Consider the following 18,217-nt stretch of genomic DNA (forward strand, 5'->3'; position numbering starts at 1 on the left):
TATTTGAAGAGAGTTATATAATCAACCTTTGTGTGCATGTGGGAGGTGGGTGGGTGGGGGTTGCGTGTGCAAAATTTGTTTAAAAAAAAAAAATGAAAGAGCAAAATGAGCAGTATGCATGATCTTTTTTTATTTTTATTTTATTATTATTATTATTTTTTTTTTTATCATAGACTCATGTTCATGTGGTTGGTGTTCACAGTAACTGAGGTGGGGGTGGGGGTGGGGGTGGGTGGGGGGGTGCATTTCACTTTGATTGATGGCAATATGGATCCGCTGGATATTTTCAATATATTTCACTTGCTTTAAATTGTACATGGACTAAGTGAGATGTGGGTAAAATTGGTCTTTTAATGTGATTTTGAATGACCTGTTTTGGGTTCTCTTCAATTGGTTTAAAAAAACTGCTGGGCAATCAGCCCTGAAATGGCCCCTTTGTGGTCAGTTTGGCAATGAATATGATATGATTTGATTTTTAGTATGACGGGCGCAATAGCCGAGTGGTTAAAGCGTTGGACTTTCAATCTGAGGGTCCCAGGTTTGAACCTGTCAGCACCTGGTGGGTAAAGGGTGGAGATTTTTCCGATCTCCCAGGTCAACATTTGTGTAGACCTGCTTGTGCCTGAACCCCCTTCGTACATATACGCAAGCAGAAGATAAAATACGCATGTTAAAGATCCTGTAATCCATGTCAGCATTCGGTGGGTTATGGAAACAAGAACATACCCAGCATGCACACCCCCGAAAACGGAGTGTGGCTCCCTACATGGCGGGGTAAAAAGAGTCATACACGTAAAAGCCCATTCGTGTACATACAAGTGAACGTGGGAGTTGCAGCCCAGAAACGAAGAAGAAAATTTTTAGTATGGCGTCAGTCTGCTTTAAGTGCCGGTGACTCATGGCATGCTCCTCCTTTCAGATTTACGTGGCAGCGTTTGCGGTGAGCAGCTACGCCAGCTCCTACTACCGTGAGGGCCACAAGCCCTTCAACCCACTGCTGGGGGAGACCTACGAGTGTATCCGTGAAGACAAGGGATGGAGATTTGTGGCAGAACAGGTGGGTTGTCATTTCAGAGTTGCTCGCACTTTTTTTTTTCTTTTTTGGGGGGAAGGAGATGTGGTGTAGCATATATGGATCATTCTGCATGCTTTGACACCTTGGAGAAACTGAAACTAGCGGGGATGTGTGCAGCTGTGATTTAGTGGTGATGTGCCAGACTTCGAAGCGAGTGGTCTTTGGTTCAAGTCCCACTTGCTTGGGTTTTTTTTAACTCCCCCCTCCACCAGACTTAGTGGTGGTCTGGGTGCTAGCTTTTTTTTCTGGATGAAGTCCTGTGTACAGAATGGACTCAGTGCATGTGAACAGCTCACAGCAGCAAAAGGGGCAAAATTGTAGAAAAAATCCTCCCTGGAAAGGAACATTGAGTCTGGTTCCACAACTGTGCATGCAGCTGTTGTCGTGAGGAAAGGGCCAAGCGTACGCTTATGTTAAAGGGGATCGAGCACTTTTTGAATACCACTGCTCAGAAACCAGGCAGACAGTGTCCTGTGTCGATCTCTTATTGCGATAGTTATCTGTGGACTTCTGGCACTGACATTGCAGAGGGACAAGCCTGTAGGGGTGAATTGGGGGGAGTGGCACTTGATGATGTCACTAGGTGTGAACATGTAATACGCACCCCCCTCCCCCAGCCCCACCCACCCCAAAAAAAGAAAGAAAGAAAGTAAAAAAAAAGCACACTGAATGTTTTAAAAGGAAAAAGTAGTAAGAGATTTTTTTCATATTTCTTTCTGTTGTGTGTTGGGTCTTGTGATGTAATGTGTGATGGTTCATGTGATGTAATGTGTAACAATTCATGTATTGTAATGTGTATTGAATCATGTGATATTGTTACAATTATTGTGATGCAGTGTGTAATGATTGATGGTGTGTATATATAATGATTCCTGTGATGTGTAACAGTTTATTTGATGTGTAATGCTTCACATGATGTAATGTGTAACGATTCATGTGATGTGATTTGTAATAATTCATGTGATACAATGTGTAATAAATCATGTGATGTAATGTGTAAAGCTTCATGTGGTGTAATGTGATATGAATCATGTGATGTAATGTTTGAATCATGTGCTGCAATGACTAAAGGTTCATGTGATGTAATGTGTACAATTTGTGATGTAATGTGTAACAATTCATGTGACATAATGTGTAATGATTCATGTAAAGTGTCATGAATCATGTGATGGGTAATGAATCATGCAATGTGCTGATCATGTGACAGGTGAGCCATCATCCACCCATATCAGCATGCTATGCAGATTCACGGAACTTCAAATTCTGGCAAGGTGTGTGCATAATAATTATGTTTGTGTGTGTGTGTGTGTGCATGTGCGTGTTTGTATGGTTACATGTATATGTGTGTGTTTGTGCATGTGCGTGTCGGTGTTTGTGGAGGGGGTTATGACATGGCATGGTGGTGTGCGTGTGTCATGTACACAAACATGAGCTCTCAAAACTTGGCAAATTGTGTATGTCCATGTGCACAGATGTATTTGATGGAAATCACTGGTGTAGTCCATGAATACAGTACATAGTTTGCATACAGTACATAGTATCAAGCTGTATTTACACATATATATACATATGCATATACACACATGCACACAAACACACAGATACATGCTACAGTAACACATACACACGCATGAAAAAAAACACGTTCCTATTGATATGGTTAGACAAACACAGCGTTGTTTGCGTAACATGAGTGATGACAAAATGAATGCCCCATTGTTACAGACATGCGGATCAAAACCAAGTTCTGGGGAAAGTCCATGGAGATCCAGCCCCTGGGTCTGGTGAACGTTGTCTTGCCAAAGTGAGTGCTCATCTTCCTCCTCTTTCAACAGGGCAACTGATCAGTTATGAATTGGAGCAGAGTGGCAGAATGTTTAAATCAGAAGAAAAGCGGAAGCAGATTTTGTTCAGTTGGTCAGTTCTGCCAACTTAGGTTGTGGTAGGTACTGAAAAGGTAAACAAATAAGGGAAGAAGAAGACAAAATTGACTGCAGGATTCTTCAAAACAAAAAACTAAAGTTTATATAAAAAACAAAACAAAACCTTTTTGGTGGTAGATGAATCCTCTTTGTTTAGTGGGATACGACGTTTCGAACCATAGGCCCGTTGTCAAGGATGAAAAGAGGACAGTGTGGATAGGAAAGCCTATGTGAGAAATGGGTGATGACATCTCACTACTTTCTGTTTTGATGGACCATGCACACTAAACACTTGCTGATCACCATTCAGTGCAATACATACTCTCTCTCACACACACGGTAACGAAAGGGCGGACCTGCTGGCCAGGAACGCTGTAAAGAAAGAATTATCCAGATCCTTTGTACCATACACAGACATGAAGCGGAAGGTGAACACTTCTGTTAAGGATCTTTGGCAAGAGGAGTGGAACACCCAGACGGACAACAAGCTCTTCCAGATCCGTCCAGATCTAAAAGAGACCCTCCCTTTGGGGGTGAAGAACAGAAAGGAGGAGTCTGTGCTGTGCAGACTGCGTGCGGGGCACACTTTTTTTTACTCATTCTTACTTGTTGAGGGGGGAAGAGGCCCCTCGATGTATTCCCTGTGATGAGCCTCTCACCATGAAACAAGTGCTTCTTGACTGTTGGGATCTGCATGACGTTAGACACAGACAATACACGGAGGTTTCTTTGAAGACTTTGTTTCGTGATGTCCCTCCGTGGGCGCTGATGGACTTCTTAAAAGAAGTGAACATTTTAAACCAGATTTGAAGGTTTTAAACTATGGAAGTTTTTTTAAACTTTGGAGTGGAAAGTTTGAAGTGGTGACTCGTTTTAATTTTTTGTTTTTTTATCCTTGTAGTAGTTATTAACGCGGCGATAGCCTTGAGATGGCCTTAGTGGTCGGCGAGGCTCTAAGCACCATAATTTCATTTCATTTCATTTCACACACACACACATACACACACACGCACACATTAAAAAAAAAAAAAAAAAAAAAAAAAAAATATATATGTGTGTATACATACACACATATATATACACATACATACACACACATACACACACACATATACATACGCATATACATACACATACATATTGCTTCTAAAAAGAGGGATAGGAGGTTAAAGAAAGAATAAGGACAGAGAGATCAAGGCAGAAGGGCCCAGGCACTAGACATCAGTGACTCTCGTTCAATCCATTCGGCTGTGCGGTCCCCAAGCGGTCAATGACGCGGCTCTCCATGGTAAACAAATAGTTATCATTCTTATTCAAGTCAAGGGCTCATACTTGAAGCCAGTATTGCTTAGATTTTTACTCTGAATGAAGGGTACAGAATCGGGAATCCAGAAATGTCCCTCTTTTTAATTATAAAAAACCCCAACCTGAATAGAGTATGAATGTGTGTATGTAATGTGTCAGGTACAATGACCACTACAAGTGGAACAAAGTGACCACGTGTGTGCACAACTTGCTGGGCGGTCAGCGCTGGGCAGACCAGTATGGGGAGATGACCATCACCAATGGCAACATCGTCTGCAAACTGACCTTCACTAAGGTCAGTTGGCTTGAAGGACTTTGAATCATTGCTGTTGGGCACTTGACTTGTAGTGTGTCGGTGTCATCCTGATTTACCTGTTTCTGATTTGGTGATCGCATTTCACCTGTTCCCAGTTCACCTATGTACTCTGTTGCTTTGTGGATGTGTGTGTGTGTGTGTGTTGGAGGAGGGGGAGGGAGTGTGATGCCACTGAAAACGGTGCTGAAGATGATGAGGCAGCCAAGAAAAGTTTTCCCTTAAAGTTGGTTTAAGCATGACATTTAATAATGATAGTCATACATTAGTTAGTCAGTGGTATTGTCTCCCACAAGTGGCATAAACCTCAAATTCATTGATCACGTTCATACACAAGTTACTTGGTGGCTGTGTCTCCTGCAGTTGGTGTAAACCTCATATTCATTGATCCCAGTCATATGAACACGCTACTCAGTGGTATTGTATTTGTATTTGTATTTCTTTTTTTGTCACAACAAATTTCTCTGTGTGAAATTTGGGCTGCTCTCCCCAGGGAGAGCGTGTCGCGACACTACAGTGCCACCCATTTTTGTGTATTTTTCCTGCGTGCAGTTTTATTTGTTTTTCTATCGAAGTGGATTTTTCTACAGAATTTTGCCAGGAACAACCCTTTTGTTGCTTTCTTTGTTGGTTTCTTTTACGTGCGCTAAGTGCATGTTGCACACGGGACCTCAGTTTATCATCTCATCTGAATGACCAGCATCCATACCACCACTCAAGGTCTAGTGGAGGGGGAGAAAATATCGGTGGCTGAGCCGTGATTTGAACTAGCGCACTCAGATTCTCTCGCTTCCTAGGCGGACATGTTACCTCTAGGTTATCACTCCCACAAGTGGCATAAAACCTCACATTCATTAACTCTCTCCATACGAACGGCGAAAGAGACGACGTTAACAGTGTTTCACCCCAATTACCATCATCAAAATATTGCAAGCGGAAGGCTCTTATCCTGAAGAGGTGAATGTTGACAAAGAATACCACAATTCTGACGACGGAAGCTAAAGGTTGGTTCATTCAGACACGCACTGGACATCCGAGGGGTCTGTGTAGAGGAGAAGAGAGGACTGGCCGTACTGAGTGAGTTAATCACAGTCATACACAAGTTACTCAGTGGTAGTGTCTCCAGCATTTGGCATAAACCTCACATTCATACTCGGGTTAGTGGTATTGTCTCCCGCAAGTGGCTTAAACTTCATATTCATTAATCACAGTGATACACAAGTGACTCAGTGGTGTTGTCTCCTGCAAGTGGCACGATCCTCACATTCATTAATTACAGTCATACACAAGTTATTCAGTGGCAGTGTCTCCTACAATTGGTATAAACTTGACATTCATTAATCACAGTCATGCACAAGTTACTCAGCAGTATTTTCTCAAGTGACTGGCATAAACCTGGCATTAATCACAATAGTACACAAGTTACTCTGTGGCAGTGCCTCCCGCAAGTGGCATAAATCTCATAATCATTAATCTCAGTCATGAACAAGTTACTCAGTGGTATTATCTCGTGCAGTTTACATAAACCTCTCATTCATTAATCACAACTTTTCTACACACGTTACTCATTGGCATTGTCTCCAGGAACTGGCATAAACCTCACATTCATTAATCACAAGTCATACACAAGTCACACAGTGGCAGTGTCCCCGCTCACGCCTAACAACTTCAGTACTGCTGTGACAGGGGTCCAACAGTTACTCTTCCAAGCGCTACGAGGTGTACGGCAGCATACAGACGTCGGAAGGCAAGCTGGTGCACAACCTGTTTGGCAAGTGGAACGAAGCTTTCTTCTGTGGACACGCCTCCTCCGCCAGGTGTATATGGCGGCCAGGTATGAAACATTTAGTGTTGTGCTGTTTTTGTATGTGAGGGGGAACTCTGTGTGTGTGTGTGTGTGTGTGTGTGTGAGAAAGAGAGAGAGGGAGGGAGGGAGGGAGGGAGGCAGGCTGATACCTTAGAAGGCTAATACCTTTAATCTTTTTAAAGAAAATTCACATTCTGCCTGGTACAGTACTAAAAACATACCACTCTGACATGCAGTAATGGAGATGAGTTCTAAAAGAATGATGTGCAGTAATAGAGATGTGTTCAAATGGAACATCCACATGCCATGCCTTGTAGAGAACTGAAAACATATCATTGTAGCATGCAGTAAAAGAGATGGTCTTTCAAGGAAAACTTGCATGCAATGCCTTGTGTTTCAGGGGCCATGCCAGAGGACCATGAGCTGTACTACGGGTTCACCCGCTTCGCCATGGAGCTGAACGAACTGGACATGGAGCAGTCCCGCTTCCTGCCCTCCACTGACACCCGCTTCCGCCCTGACCAGAGGTGCTGGACTGTCGCTGTCGCTGTCGTTGTCACTGTTGCTGTCTCTGTCGCTGCCACTGTTGATGTTGCTGTTTCTGCTACTGTCACTGTTGCTGTTGCTGTCGCTGTCGCTGTCATTGTTGCTGTCACTTGCTGTCGCTGTCATTGTTGCTGTCACTGTTGCTGTCTCTGTCACTGTTTCTGTGACTTTTGCTGTCTGTCACTGTTGCTGCCGCACTGTGGCTGTCTCTGTCACTGTAGCTGTAGCTGTCACTGTTGATGTGTGTGTGTGTGTGTGTGAGTGATCTCTTAGTGTGTGGGTAATGTGAATGCTGTGTAAAATATAAGAGTGGATATACAGAGTGGCTGATGTGTGAAGTGTGTGAGTTAGTGTTAGGGATTGGGAGTGTGTGAGTGATCAGTGTGTGGGAAATGTGAATGCTGTGTAAGATGTAAGGGTGCAGAGTGTTAAGTGTGTGTTTGTGTTAGGGGAGTGTGTGTTAGTGATTTGGGGGGTGTCTCAATGTGTGAGTAATGTGAATGCTGTGTAAAATGTAAGGGTAGGGAATGGGTGACTTGTGAAGTGTGTGTGTGTGTGTGTGTGTGTGTGTGTGTGTGTGCTAGTGTGTGTATGTGAGTGATCACTCTATGTGAAAGTGTAAACTGTGAGGGTGGGGAATGGGTTAATTTTGAAGTGTGTGTATTACTGTTAGTTTGTGTATATAAGTAGTCACTCTATATGAAAGTGTGAAATGTACGAGTGGGGAATGGGGTGACTTGTGAAGTGTGTGTGAGTGACCAATCTATGTGGAAGTGTAAAATGTAAGGGTGGGCAATGGGTGGGACTTGCGAAGTATGTGTGTGTGTGTGTGTGTGTGTGTGTGTGTGTGTGAGTGATAATTGTATGTGAAGGTGTGGGCAGTGGGTGACTTGTGAAGTGTGTTTGTGTGTGTGTGTGTGTGTGTGTTAGGGTGTGTAAGGGTGACCACTCTATGTGAAAGTGGGAAATGTAAGGGTGGGGTGCAGAGTGACATCTGAAGTGTGTGTGTGTGTGTGTGTGTGTGTGTGTGCGCAGGGCCATGGAGGAAGGGCGGATCCAGGAGGCGGAAGCGGAGAAGAACCGCCTGGAGAACCACCAGAGAGAGCGACGCAAGAAAGCTGAGGAGCTGGGCCATGACCAGTCTCCCTTGTGGTTTAGGTCAGTGTCAGTCGTCAGGGGTGGTGGGTTCAAACCCCCGTTTGGAGCCTAATGCCTGTGTGGGATTGGTTGGCTCTGAACCTACTAGTAGGCCCTGTTTTAGCATATGTCGTTGCCAGGCATATATTGTTGCTGGCGCATATTGCGCACACACACTCATGCGTATGCATATCTACGTACATACATTTATGCCAGATTTCATACGCAGGAATACTCACACACATGCATGCCTGCATGCACACACACACACATACACACACACACACAGAGGGCAGGATGAAAAAAAGCTATACAAGCTTATTCTTTTACCCTCAATAAAGATCATTTTGACTTGACACGCACACACACACACACACACACACAGACACACATACATGCACACACACATGCAGGTCATCCAATCCACAACAGATGTGTTGTTGAGAGTTACTTTGGTGATTGCCGTCCACATCTGGACTGCATCTGTGAAAATGTCCTTGAGATTCGTTGATCACATTGAGCTTGTCTCTACCCCCCTGGTATAGTTAAGTAATGCAATACACATATCATGAAAGGAAGCACTGGGAATATTGTCATTGAGCCTGCGATCTCAGTGAACCTCAGCAGAATTATTGGTATTACTAGGTCGGTCAGTTATTGAAACAAATTTTTTAAAGTTGTGCAGGCATTTAATTTTTGTGTGTGTTATTTCTCTCTTTCTGTGTGTGTGTGTGTGTGTGTGTGTGTGTCTGTGGTGAGATGAACACACAATGTAAGTGTGGACATTGTCACATGACTGATATAAATCTGGTTTGTTCATATATTCATATTAATGTAAGTATGCCGTATAAGCACTGCGTCATATTGATATTTCTGTCCATGGCCTTGTTTCGATTCTGTTAAAAACTTGTGTTTTGCTGTTGTTGTTTTTTCCAGCAAAAAGACGTCAGGTGGCAAAGAGTTGTATGACTACAACGGAAAGTACTGGGAGGCGAGGAAAGACCCAGGCTTCAGCAAGATGTCTTTTGTGAAGATCTTCTGATGATGGTGCTGTACTGAGACTGGCTTCAGACACACGAAACATGTGTCAGGAACTTGTGAGCGTGCAGTGCTGTGCACACACACACACACACACACACACACACACACACACACACACACACACAACACTCACACACACACAGACACACATACACACACACACACACAGACACACACACAAACACACACACACACACACACACACACACACACACACACACACAGAGGAGGAGGACAGACAATGTGTGTTGTGTCTGTGAGAACAGGCAGTCCCCAGTACAGCCGGAATGGGGGTGGGGGGGAGGGATTGCTCCCTAGGACAGCTGAGGGAGGGAGGGAGGGGTTGTAGGACAAAGGTGATGCTGACAGGAAGCAGGGAGAGTTTTCTGTCAGAATCTCAACGCTGTGTCTTCCATTACTGTGTCCATGTGTCATTGTGCAAGGTGGCCCGACCGACTGACAGGTGGTGGTGTTAGTGCCGACAGTGGCCTGAACATGTGCTGTGTTGACCCTTCGTGTGCACTTGACTGTCGTTTGAAATGATCTTTTTTTTTTTCAATAGAAGTGAAACGAATTTTATTAAAAATAACTTGAGTCCTTTTCTTTTTAATTTTTTTATTTTTTATTTAGATATGAAATGACTTTTATTAGCAATGACTTCTGTTTTTCAATATGTAGAAATGAAATTATTTTTATTGGAAATGACGTTTTTATAAAAATGAATCCATTTTTTTAAGATTAGATCTGACTTTTTTCCCCCCCGAAAAACATTCTGTGAATCATCATGCTGAACAGTGCCGACCCTATCGTTCACGCCTCCTCAGACGTTGCCTCATGGTTTTGGAATCATCACTTTGCCCGTAGTGGACGTTGTGCTTATTGCATGCACTTAGCAGTTGGCCAAGTCCAACAGCGTAAATAACACTTTTTGTAGAAAAGAAATGGCAAGAAGGAAGGAACATCAGCATGAACATTGTCGCACCAGTCTACCTGTTTTTATAGGTGTGAAGATGCGTATGATTTTCGTTTGTCCAGGGCTTGCAGAACCATGATCCACATGAAACTGAAGCTTCCAGATACAATGTCAGGAATGGTCTGGCTGCATTGTAGAAATGGAGCAGCCTTTGTGTTTGACATATCTTGTTTGATATGTGAGGCTTTAGCTTCAGCTGGTTTTTTTTGTTTGTTTTTTTTAAACAAAAACATGTGCATTAAAAGTAATTTCTTTGCCTGAATCACACTACAATGTGTGTAGGGGGAAATGTTGCATGTGTGCTTGGTGCATATACATTATTTCTGTAATACACCATACTGAACAAACCTTTTTTTTTTTTCTTTTTTGATATGATATATCCTGCTGTGTGTGTTTGCAAATGTGTGTGGGTGTTTGAGGAAAATCACTCATTCAAACTGTTTGGGTGTTTGAGGAAAATCACTCTTAATGTTATTGATTATAAACCTTGTTTTTATCAGAATACCTTTTCGGTTAAACATGGGTGTATCCACATTTTGTTTGTGTGGGGATCTTAAAGAATATTGTATCCAAAGTAAGTGATTACTGGTATGGAATGCATTCAATCGTATAGAGTTTCTTCAGTGTTCCCAAGAAAACAACCACTTCAGAAAGGTGGAAGGATAGTTTCTGTTTTGCTGTGGAAAAAATTGAAGCATGTTATTACAAGAATTGTCAGTGACATAACCATGTGTGGACGCAGACCAGATCAGTGCAAGTGGTATCCCATTATGACAATGAAATGATGATAATAATGAACCATTTCTGTAGCACAGTTTTGTACTGTAGTTAGGGAGTTCTGCATGCTTCACAAGGAAAGTTAGGGACTTCTTTTTACCATAATCATAGGGAGTTCCAGACCATCTTTAGAGGGTCATTGTGAACGACTTGTGAAAATGTTTGCTGCTGTGTACACACAACATGCTTTTAGCCATGGTAGATTTGTCAAAAGGAATCTTTTTTTCCCAAGATGAAGTGTATAACACCAGTGTTCTGGCTTGAGGCTTCTTCACTGTCAGTTAGAGTTGAACACAGTGGTGTTGACTTATTTAGAGCTTGGTCTCCGACCAAGGATAGGCGATATATAAGTATCCATAGCAATCAATCAGTCAATCAGTTTACTGTCTCAATATCAGCAGCTTCATCTTGCTTTCTTTTTCCTCCACTTATCAGCCATGCTGTCAGACAGAAGCATATTGCTTGCACTTTGTTGGAAACTGATGAAGAGAAGGGAATATGGGGAAGGGAGGGAAGGGGCGCTTCAGGTCAGCAAAGGGAAACAGTTTGTAGCAGAAGATCCTAGCGTCAGACCGAAGCTCTGATACACTATTTACACTATGTTGTAGACATTTTAGAGTGTCCCCGAGACCTGCTTGATGAAGATTCAATTCATCCTTTTCATTTTCAATGCATGGGGTACACATATTTATGCATTATCAGAAGTTACAGCAAATGGTTCGTGTACTGTGGAAGAGTATCATCACTCTGCATGGATGTTACAGGACTCTGCAAGTAGTTAACAAAGAACTCTACAGACAGTGAGAAAAGACCGTAGCTAAAACCTGCACTCAGGATCAGGGATATATTCATTAACAGGATATTCATTGTTATCATTTGATTTGTAAATATTCTTCTTGAAAGATGGCACAATTATGTACCCAACATATCAGTTCTTCTTTGTACATACTCAACAGCAGACACTTTTTTTTGAAGATGTTAAGAGGACAAATTATGGGCTACACTCTACGTTAGTTTTACCTATTCAACAACTGTCAGATTTTGGTTCATTAACTTCATACTATGTCTGGCATTTTCCGTATAAAACTGTAAAAAAATGTGCTTGACTTTCATTTTACGTCTGGAAATCAAGTTGTGCTATGGATGGGTAAGTGTTCACATTGTGAATTTTGCTATCTACCAGGGATATAAATGACCTGGGGTTGAGATGGTAATGATTGAATTATTCAACTCTTTCAATGTCTCACCAATGGTGACATCATTCTGATGAACTGCTTCAGAATACACCCAACACCCAATGTCAAGTCTTCAGACGTTTAGTTTTTTCCTTCCTCAGCCTCCACTTTTTTTTAATTTTTCATTTATTATTATTATTATTATTTTTTTTTTTTTTACAGAGCTTGCATTTTATGCTTTGTGTATTCGTGTATGCATGGTAGTAGATAAGGTTATATGGTATAATATGCTGCAAAAAATTGTTGGGATCTTTTTATCTGATGTATGTGTGTAAGGGTGTGAGTGTGTGTGCTTTCCTTTCATGACATTCCTTTGGATTATATTATTGTACAATAACATGTGACATTGAAGAACATTTTGAAAAGAAAGTATATTGAAAAATGTTATCTTCATGTGAAGAAAATTGTCAGAAATCTAGACTGCACAGTAATAAGACAGAGAAAGAAACCTTGGTTTTCCTACTTTTAGTTTTTCTCAGTAAATGTAACAGTTGACTCCAGTCATCAGCTTAATTCTGTGCTGGAAAAAAAGCAGGTCATCTGTTCCACTCTATGTTCAACAGATGAGTTTATGGAGAAAAGTTTGAGTTTATTTCTGGGCTTGGTCATACTGGTTTGATATGGTGATGGAGATGTTGCATCTGTTGTGTGTGTGTGTGCGTGCGCGCGTGTGCGCGTGCATACATGTTCATGTGCACATGCAAGTGTATTATTTTTCTTATTTTCCTGTTGAACACTGTTGACATGTTGGTAAAGTTCTATGCTGATTTGCCAGCTGTGTTTATGATAATGCTGGCATTGGAGAACAAAACTACTGTGAATGAACATTTGTGTGTGCGTGTGTGTGAGTGTGTGTGTGTGCACGTCATCTACTTAATTTTGATTCCTGCTTTGTTCCTGTATTCGTGTGTAACAGAACATTTCACACAGCTGATTCAGGTGTTAACTGTACCTCAGTGTATATTGTATGCAGTGTTGATTGAATTGTTTCATTGTGTTCAGCTGCTTCCTTCAGCCAAGCTGCTGGATGAGGAATACCCATGTAGAAATGTTTTCTCAGTCAGTGATTGCACAGACAGACATGTGTACCATCATGATTTGTCCATATATGTTCAGGAAAACCAACAAAAATATTACCGTGAGACCAAAAAAAATGTTGCTGTTCTGGAAAAAACAACAACTGCGCACAGTTGATTTCTTACGATGATCACAATGGTAGCATAGACCAGCGCTTCAGTGTGTTATCAGAACCAGAAATTTAGAAAAGCCACAATATGAATCTGTAAACCTTTAAAGTTCATAAGGAGGAATGCGAATGAGAACTACACTAAAGAGGATGTGTGCAGTACACTGCATAAGGCAAAATCAGCGCGAGTGTTTGTGTACAGCTGTGCGATAAGCTCATAGCTCTTTCTTTTTTTGTCAATATATGTGCTGTTTCATGACTACGATCGAATGTTACATGGTGTTACTGATAAATTTGGTTCGTTTCAGATTTTTGTAGGCTGTAGTGTTGATAGATTCAGGGATAGGCATGTCTGCACTAACGTTTGTCAAGTGTTTTTTTTCTCACACTTTCTCCTACGAATGTTGTATCACAGAGGGGTTTCTGGTTGATTTGGGGAGTGGATTTTTCTTCAACAGTACTACTTGAGTCTTTCAGCTGCTTGATTGTGTTGATGACCACCTGTCTGTGTTATGTTCCCCTGTTACTGCTCTCTTGATTGCTAGTCCACCGGTGGTGCTGGGAGCTGCTCTTGTTGCCTTCAGGTGATTGTGGTCTTTTGTTGTTTTTCATTTTTCATCTGATGCAGTAAGGATTGGTGTGGTGCACCTGTACAGACAAGCTGAAGGTTGACCCATTGTTGTTTCCCATCCTGTTGGAGGTAACTGTGAGCACACACGCACACAGTGGACACAGAGGTAGTTGTGAACACACCTAGAATGATCACAGTGGTTTCAGACTTTGCTGTGGACACTCGATGGTCACATTGGTTTCAGACTTAGCTGTGAACTTGCAATGATCACATTGATTCCAGACTTAACAGTGAACATGCAATGATCACATTGGTTTCAGACACTTAGTGGTCACATTGGTTTCAGACAAAGCTGTGAACACACAATGGTCACGGTGGTTTTAGACGTCTTTCTGTACACACAGTCATCACAGTTTTGCACATTTTGCAGGCTGTTGTTCGTAGTTCTCAGCTTGTGGGTGATATAATAATTAAAAAAAAAAGTGTAACACTCCAAAAACATGCAGGTCTCCCTTTCCAGTTATGGTCTTCCTAAACATTTGCACACTACACACTCCACAGAACCTCATTTCTCCAGCCTTGTATGCCTGGATTGGTGTTGGCTGCAATGAGGTCACAGATTGGCCCATGGTCTCCTTGAAAATGTGAAATCTTGACATACCTGGTTATTGGTTTTCTTCTTTCTGTAGTCCGGACACATCTGACTCGTCTTGCGTTCAGAATTTGTCAGAGGGATTGATTAGAAAAGAAAGATTGCATTGGTAGGTGGGTGAGCAGTGACGCCAGCAGTATCCAGTGAAAAAGGCTGAGGTGTGATGAGTGGGGAAACTGTTGAAGGAAACTCACTGTGTCCATGGTCTGGTGTTGTGTGATGTTGGCTGTCAGCTCGACTTCTCCTTTCATTGTTTGTCATGACTTTATGACTGTCCCAGGTTATGATCTTCTTTCATTGTGTTTTAGCTGAACAGTGTTGTACATATCTGTGCTAAAAACCATCTTAGTGATATGATCTGTTTTGATTTCAATCTTACAAAAAAAGAAAGGATCCGAGATTCTGTTTCATTGAACGTGACAATTACTGCAGTGGGAAAGTCATTGGTGAGTTGGAAGGTTCTGAAATGTGCAATGTCTCTCCCCCCCCCCCCCTTTTTTTTCCCCAATAAAAAGAATCTTCCATACAGCTGTTTCTAGCTTTGTATTGGTCATGAGACACATCTACTGACATATTCCTTTTTTTTTTAGATTAAAAAAAAAGAGAAAAGTTTTTAGATATTGATGAAGTTTTTAGAATTGATGAAGTCTAGAACTTTGAATTGTGATGTTCAGTAATTTATGCAGTGCCTGCACTGAAAGGAATGGCATACTTGGACATGAGGATCCATGTCACCTTTGCTCTCATGTTTACAGCCAGTGAAAGTTATGTTTTTTTGTACACGTATTGGGTGTTGCTATCAATGCTGATGCTGCTGTTTAGTGGAAAACCTCTCATAGTAACCCAACAGACTGTAGCAGACAGTTTTCCTGACCCTCAGTCTGAAGACTTTCATGGGAAAGGATCATACTCTTTTTCCATTCAGCCTAAGGAAAATCAAGTAGATACAACAGCCTTGTGATGAACACAAAATTGATTGGAATTAAACTTTTCTGTGGTGGGGTGGGGGGGTAGATGTTTGTAGCAGAATTTTATGCTTGCATGTATTCACAATAGGGTTTCAAGAGTGTCATAACCTTTATCAGTTTTGTTGAACAGGTTTTTTTTTTTTTTTTTTTTTTTAAAGTTTCCCTAGTAACGCAGACATTGTTCGCAAGGAAAGCAGCATGTGTGTAAATGACTGTGAAGTCACTGCTGTTCTGCATGACATTCTCCTGGTTCCATGTTCCACCCTCCCCTCACAACACTGTCACACAGTGCTCTCATATATTGCCACTTTTTGCACTGAACTCCTCATAATCTCGAGTTGAACCACACTGTGCTTGCTTTTGTATTGGTTTACAACTGTTGAATCCATTTTTGTTATAGTTTATCTTGACTCATTTACTGCATTTAAGTTAGAAATCATTGTGTTCAGATGTTATTATTTTACATATCTTTTAAGGTTTCTTATTATTTTCATGAGAGAGGGTAGGAAACGATCTTTACAAATGAAGTCTACTGCATTACCAGCTGGACCCAGTCAGATTTAAAGTTGTTAGATGTGAGGCTTCATTAACGACAAATTTGCCTGATGTGTGGCTTTTATGTAAAATCTTTCCTCAAGTTTAGAAAGCAGTGAAACATATCAAGATGAGACAGCAACAAAAAGTGGAAGATTTTGATTTGGTGTGCTGCTTACACAAGTGTGCAGACTTAATGCTGTCAGGTTTGCTGTTTGTACAACTCTGCCAGCATCACAGGAATGAGCTGACCGCCTTAACCAGGAATCCACAAAACTATTTGCTGCGTCAGGCATTGGTTCAGCAACACCAGTCTTATGCTAGAAAGTGCATGTTTGCAGATCTTGTGGTCACGAAGAATAAAGTAATTTTTATGATGATGAATGGACAAGATGGTTCTTGTTGGCAAAAAGATGTGATTTACTTATTGTGCAAAGCACAAGATTTTATTGGTCTTGTTTACATTTTTGTGTGCATTGTTTTAGATCCAATCTGCTTTTACTCTGGAGTTTTGTGTAATGTATGTGATGTGTATCATTAAAAAAAAAAAAATCGTATTCCAAAGATCACTGCCAAGTTTTATGATTTTGACTTAAAACATATTATTCAGACTTCCTCTTGAACCCTGTCATAATTGCTTCAAACATTGAATAGTGAGTGCAGCTCTGTTTCCTTTCTGCCATTTAGTCATGGCTGGTCAGTACTATTTCTATGAAAAAAGAAAAAGTCCTAAGGTTCCAAATACTTCTGTCTCCATGTGTCAACCCCACTTAAGGAAATTATACAGCAGATTGTTGTCAGATCCAGTTTTCATGCCATGTTCTTCATTTCAGTTCACCTCACTGGATTTGATTCACTCTAATGCATGTATGCCAATGACATGATGAAGCACATGCACAGGTAGATTTCATTTACGGGTATGGTCCCCTTCTTAATTTTTCCTTGGAGATGCCAAGGGTCTTTTAGTATAAACAGCATCCCCACCTTCTGCAAATTCTGTGCTAGAAATTTCCTTTTTTCTTCCTTCACAGTTGTCTCATTTTCTACCTTTCTAGTCCATTCCCCCTTTTTTTGAGCAAGCCTCGACACTTTTTTCAGTGTTCCACAGTCTATGATGTACTATATATGCTTTTTGCTCTGGCGACTAAGTAGTGAAATTGTCAACACTTGGATGAGCACTAGCTGTCCATTTATCCAGTGTTATTTGCCAATATGGCCATCTTCATGCATTTTTTGTTTGGCTATAAGTTTAGTGTTTTTTTTAAATCCTTTTTTATGAGTTTTTATAATCTGGGGATGATAACTTAATTTGGAAGGGTTGACATCCTCAGCATGGCCTGGTCTAAATAGGATACTGTCCTGAAGAGTGTTTTGTGACTTTGTCATGGTTATTTGTTTCTTTCCTTTTCTTTTTGGTTGTTGAAGATATAACAGTTTTGTGTTGACATGGTTCAGCATTTGTATGGCTTGACAGTCCCGATATGGCCCCGTCACCTATAAGCAAAATGAAGAAGAAACCCTTCTTAGTTTCCATCTGTCTTTCACTTGCTTTTGCTCAGTTTAGTTGTTGATAGTCTACATGAGGCAAGCACACTGACATTGTTCTTGGAATTGGGTAGGTTTCTGTCAGTTTCCAGCTTGGCTTTGCATGATGGGTGGGATTGTTTTCAGCCATGTTTTGGATGGTCAGGTGAATCATACTTTTGAAGTTTTGAAGTTTTACATGCGTATGTTTTGCTTTGAGATCTTTTGCAGACGATGACACACACATTTTTTTTTTTCCTGAAAGTTATGTATGAAGTCTAAATTGTCACAAGCCGTGTAGAAAGGTGAATTAGCACTGGTGAGAGTTGTCTGCCCAGCACTTGTGTTATCACAACACATGGCTTTAAGTCTGTCTTTGTATTATATTCATAAATATATTGGGATTAAGTCTGGTAACCATGGAATGTTTAAGTAGAAGATGATTGCAATAAATAATACTGATAGTTTGCTGTCTTTTTTGTTTTGTTTGTTGGAATGATTGTCGGTGTGTGTGTGTGTGTGTGAGATGTACGAAAGGTTGTTGGGACCCCACCCACTTTTTCTCCACAAAACTGTTCCTGACCTTGTCTGCCATACTATTTTGTGAATCTGCCAGATCATTCTGTATCGATGCGCAATACAGAACAGGAA

At 41.2% G+C, this 18,217-nt stretch overlaps 1 protein-coding gene across 4 annotated transcripts in view; it reads left to right on the plus strand.

The window, feature by feature from the left end:
- The window catches only part of LOC143284023 (oxysterol-binding protein-related protein 3-like), a 90,037-nt gene extending 72,004 nt beyond the window's left edge, over positions 1 to 18,033 (plus strand). For all 4 annotated transcript variants that reach the window (XM_076590576.1, XM_076590606.1, XM_076590586.1 and 1 more), the window contains 8 exons: positions 920 to 1,057; positions 2,283 to 2,346; positions 2,801 to 2,879; positions 4,462 to 4,597; positions 6,302 to 6,449; positions 6,823 to 6,949; positions 8,004 to 8,126; positions 9,042 to 18,033. In XM_076590576.1, the coding sequence (XP_076446691.1) occupies positions 920 to 1,057; positions 2,283 to 2,346; positions 2,801 to 2,879; positions 4,462 to 4,597; positions 6,302 to 6,449; positions 6,823 to 6,949; positions 8,004 to 8,126; positions 9,042 to 9,147 (921 nt within the window). In that variant the 3' untranslated portion in view covers positions 9,148 to 18,033. The remainder of the gene's footprint in view (positions 1 to 919; positions 1,058 to 2,282; positions 2,347 to 2,800; positions 2,880 to 4,461; positions 4,598 to 6,301; positions 6,450 to 6,822; positions 6,950 to 8,003; positions 8,127 to 9,041) is intronic.
- The last annotated feature ends 184 nt before the right edge of the window (positions 18,034 to 18,217 follow it).

This window comes from Babylonia areolata, chromosome 1, assembly GCF_041734735.1.
Source record: "Babylonia areolata isolate BAREFJ2019XMU chromosome 1, ASM4173473v1, whole genome shotgun sequence".
Lineage (NCBI taxonomy): Eukaryota > Metazoa > Mollusca > Gastropoda > Neogastropoda > Buccinidae > Babylonia > Babylonia areolata.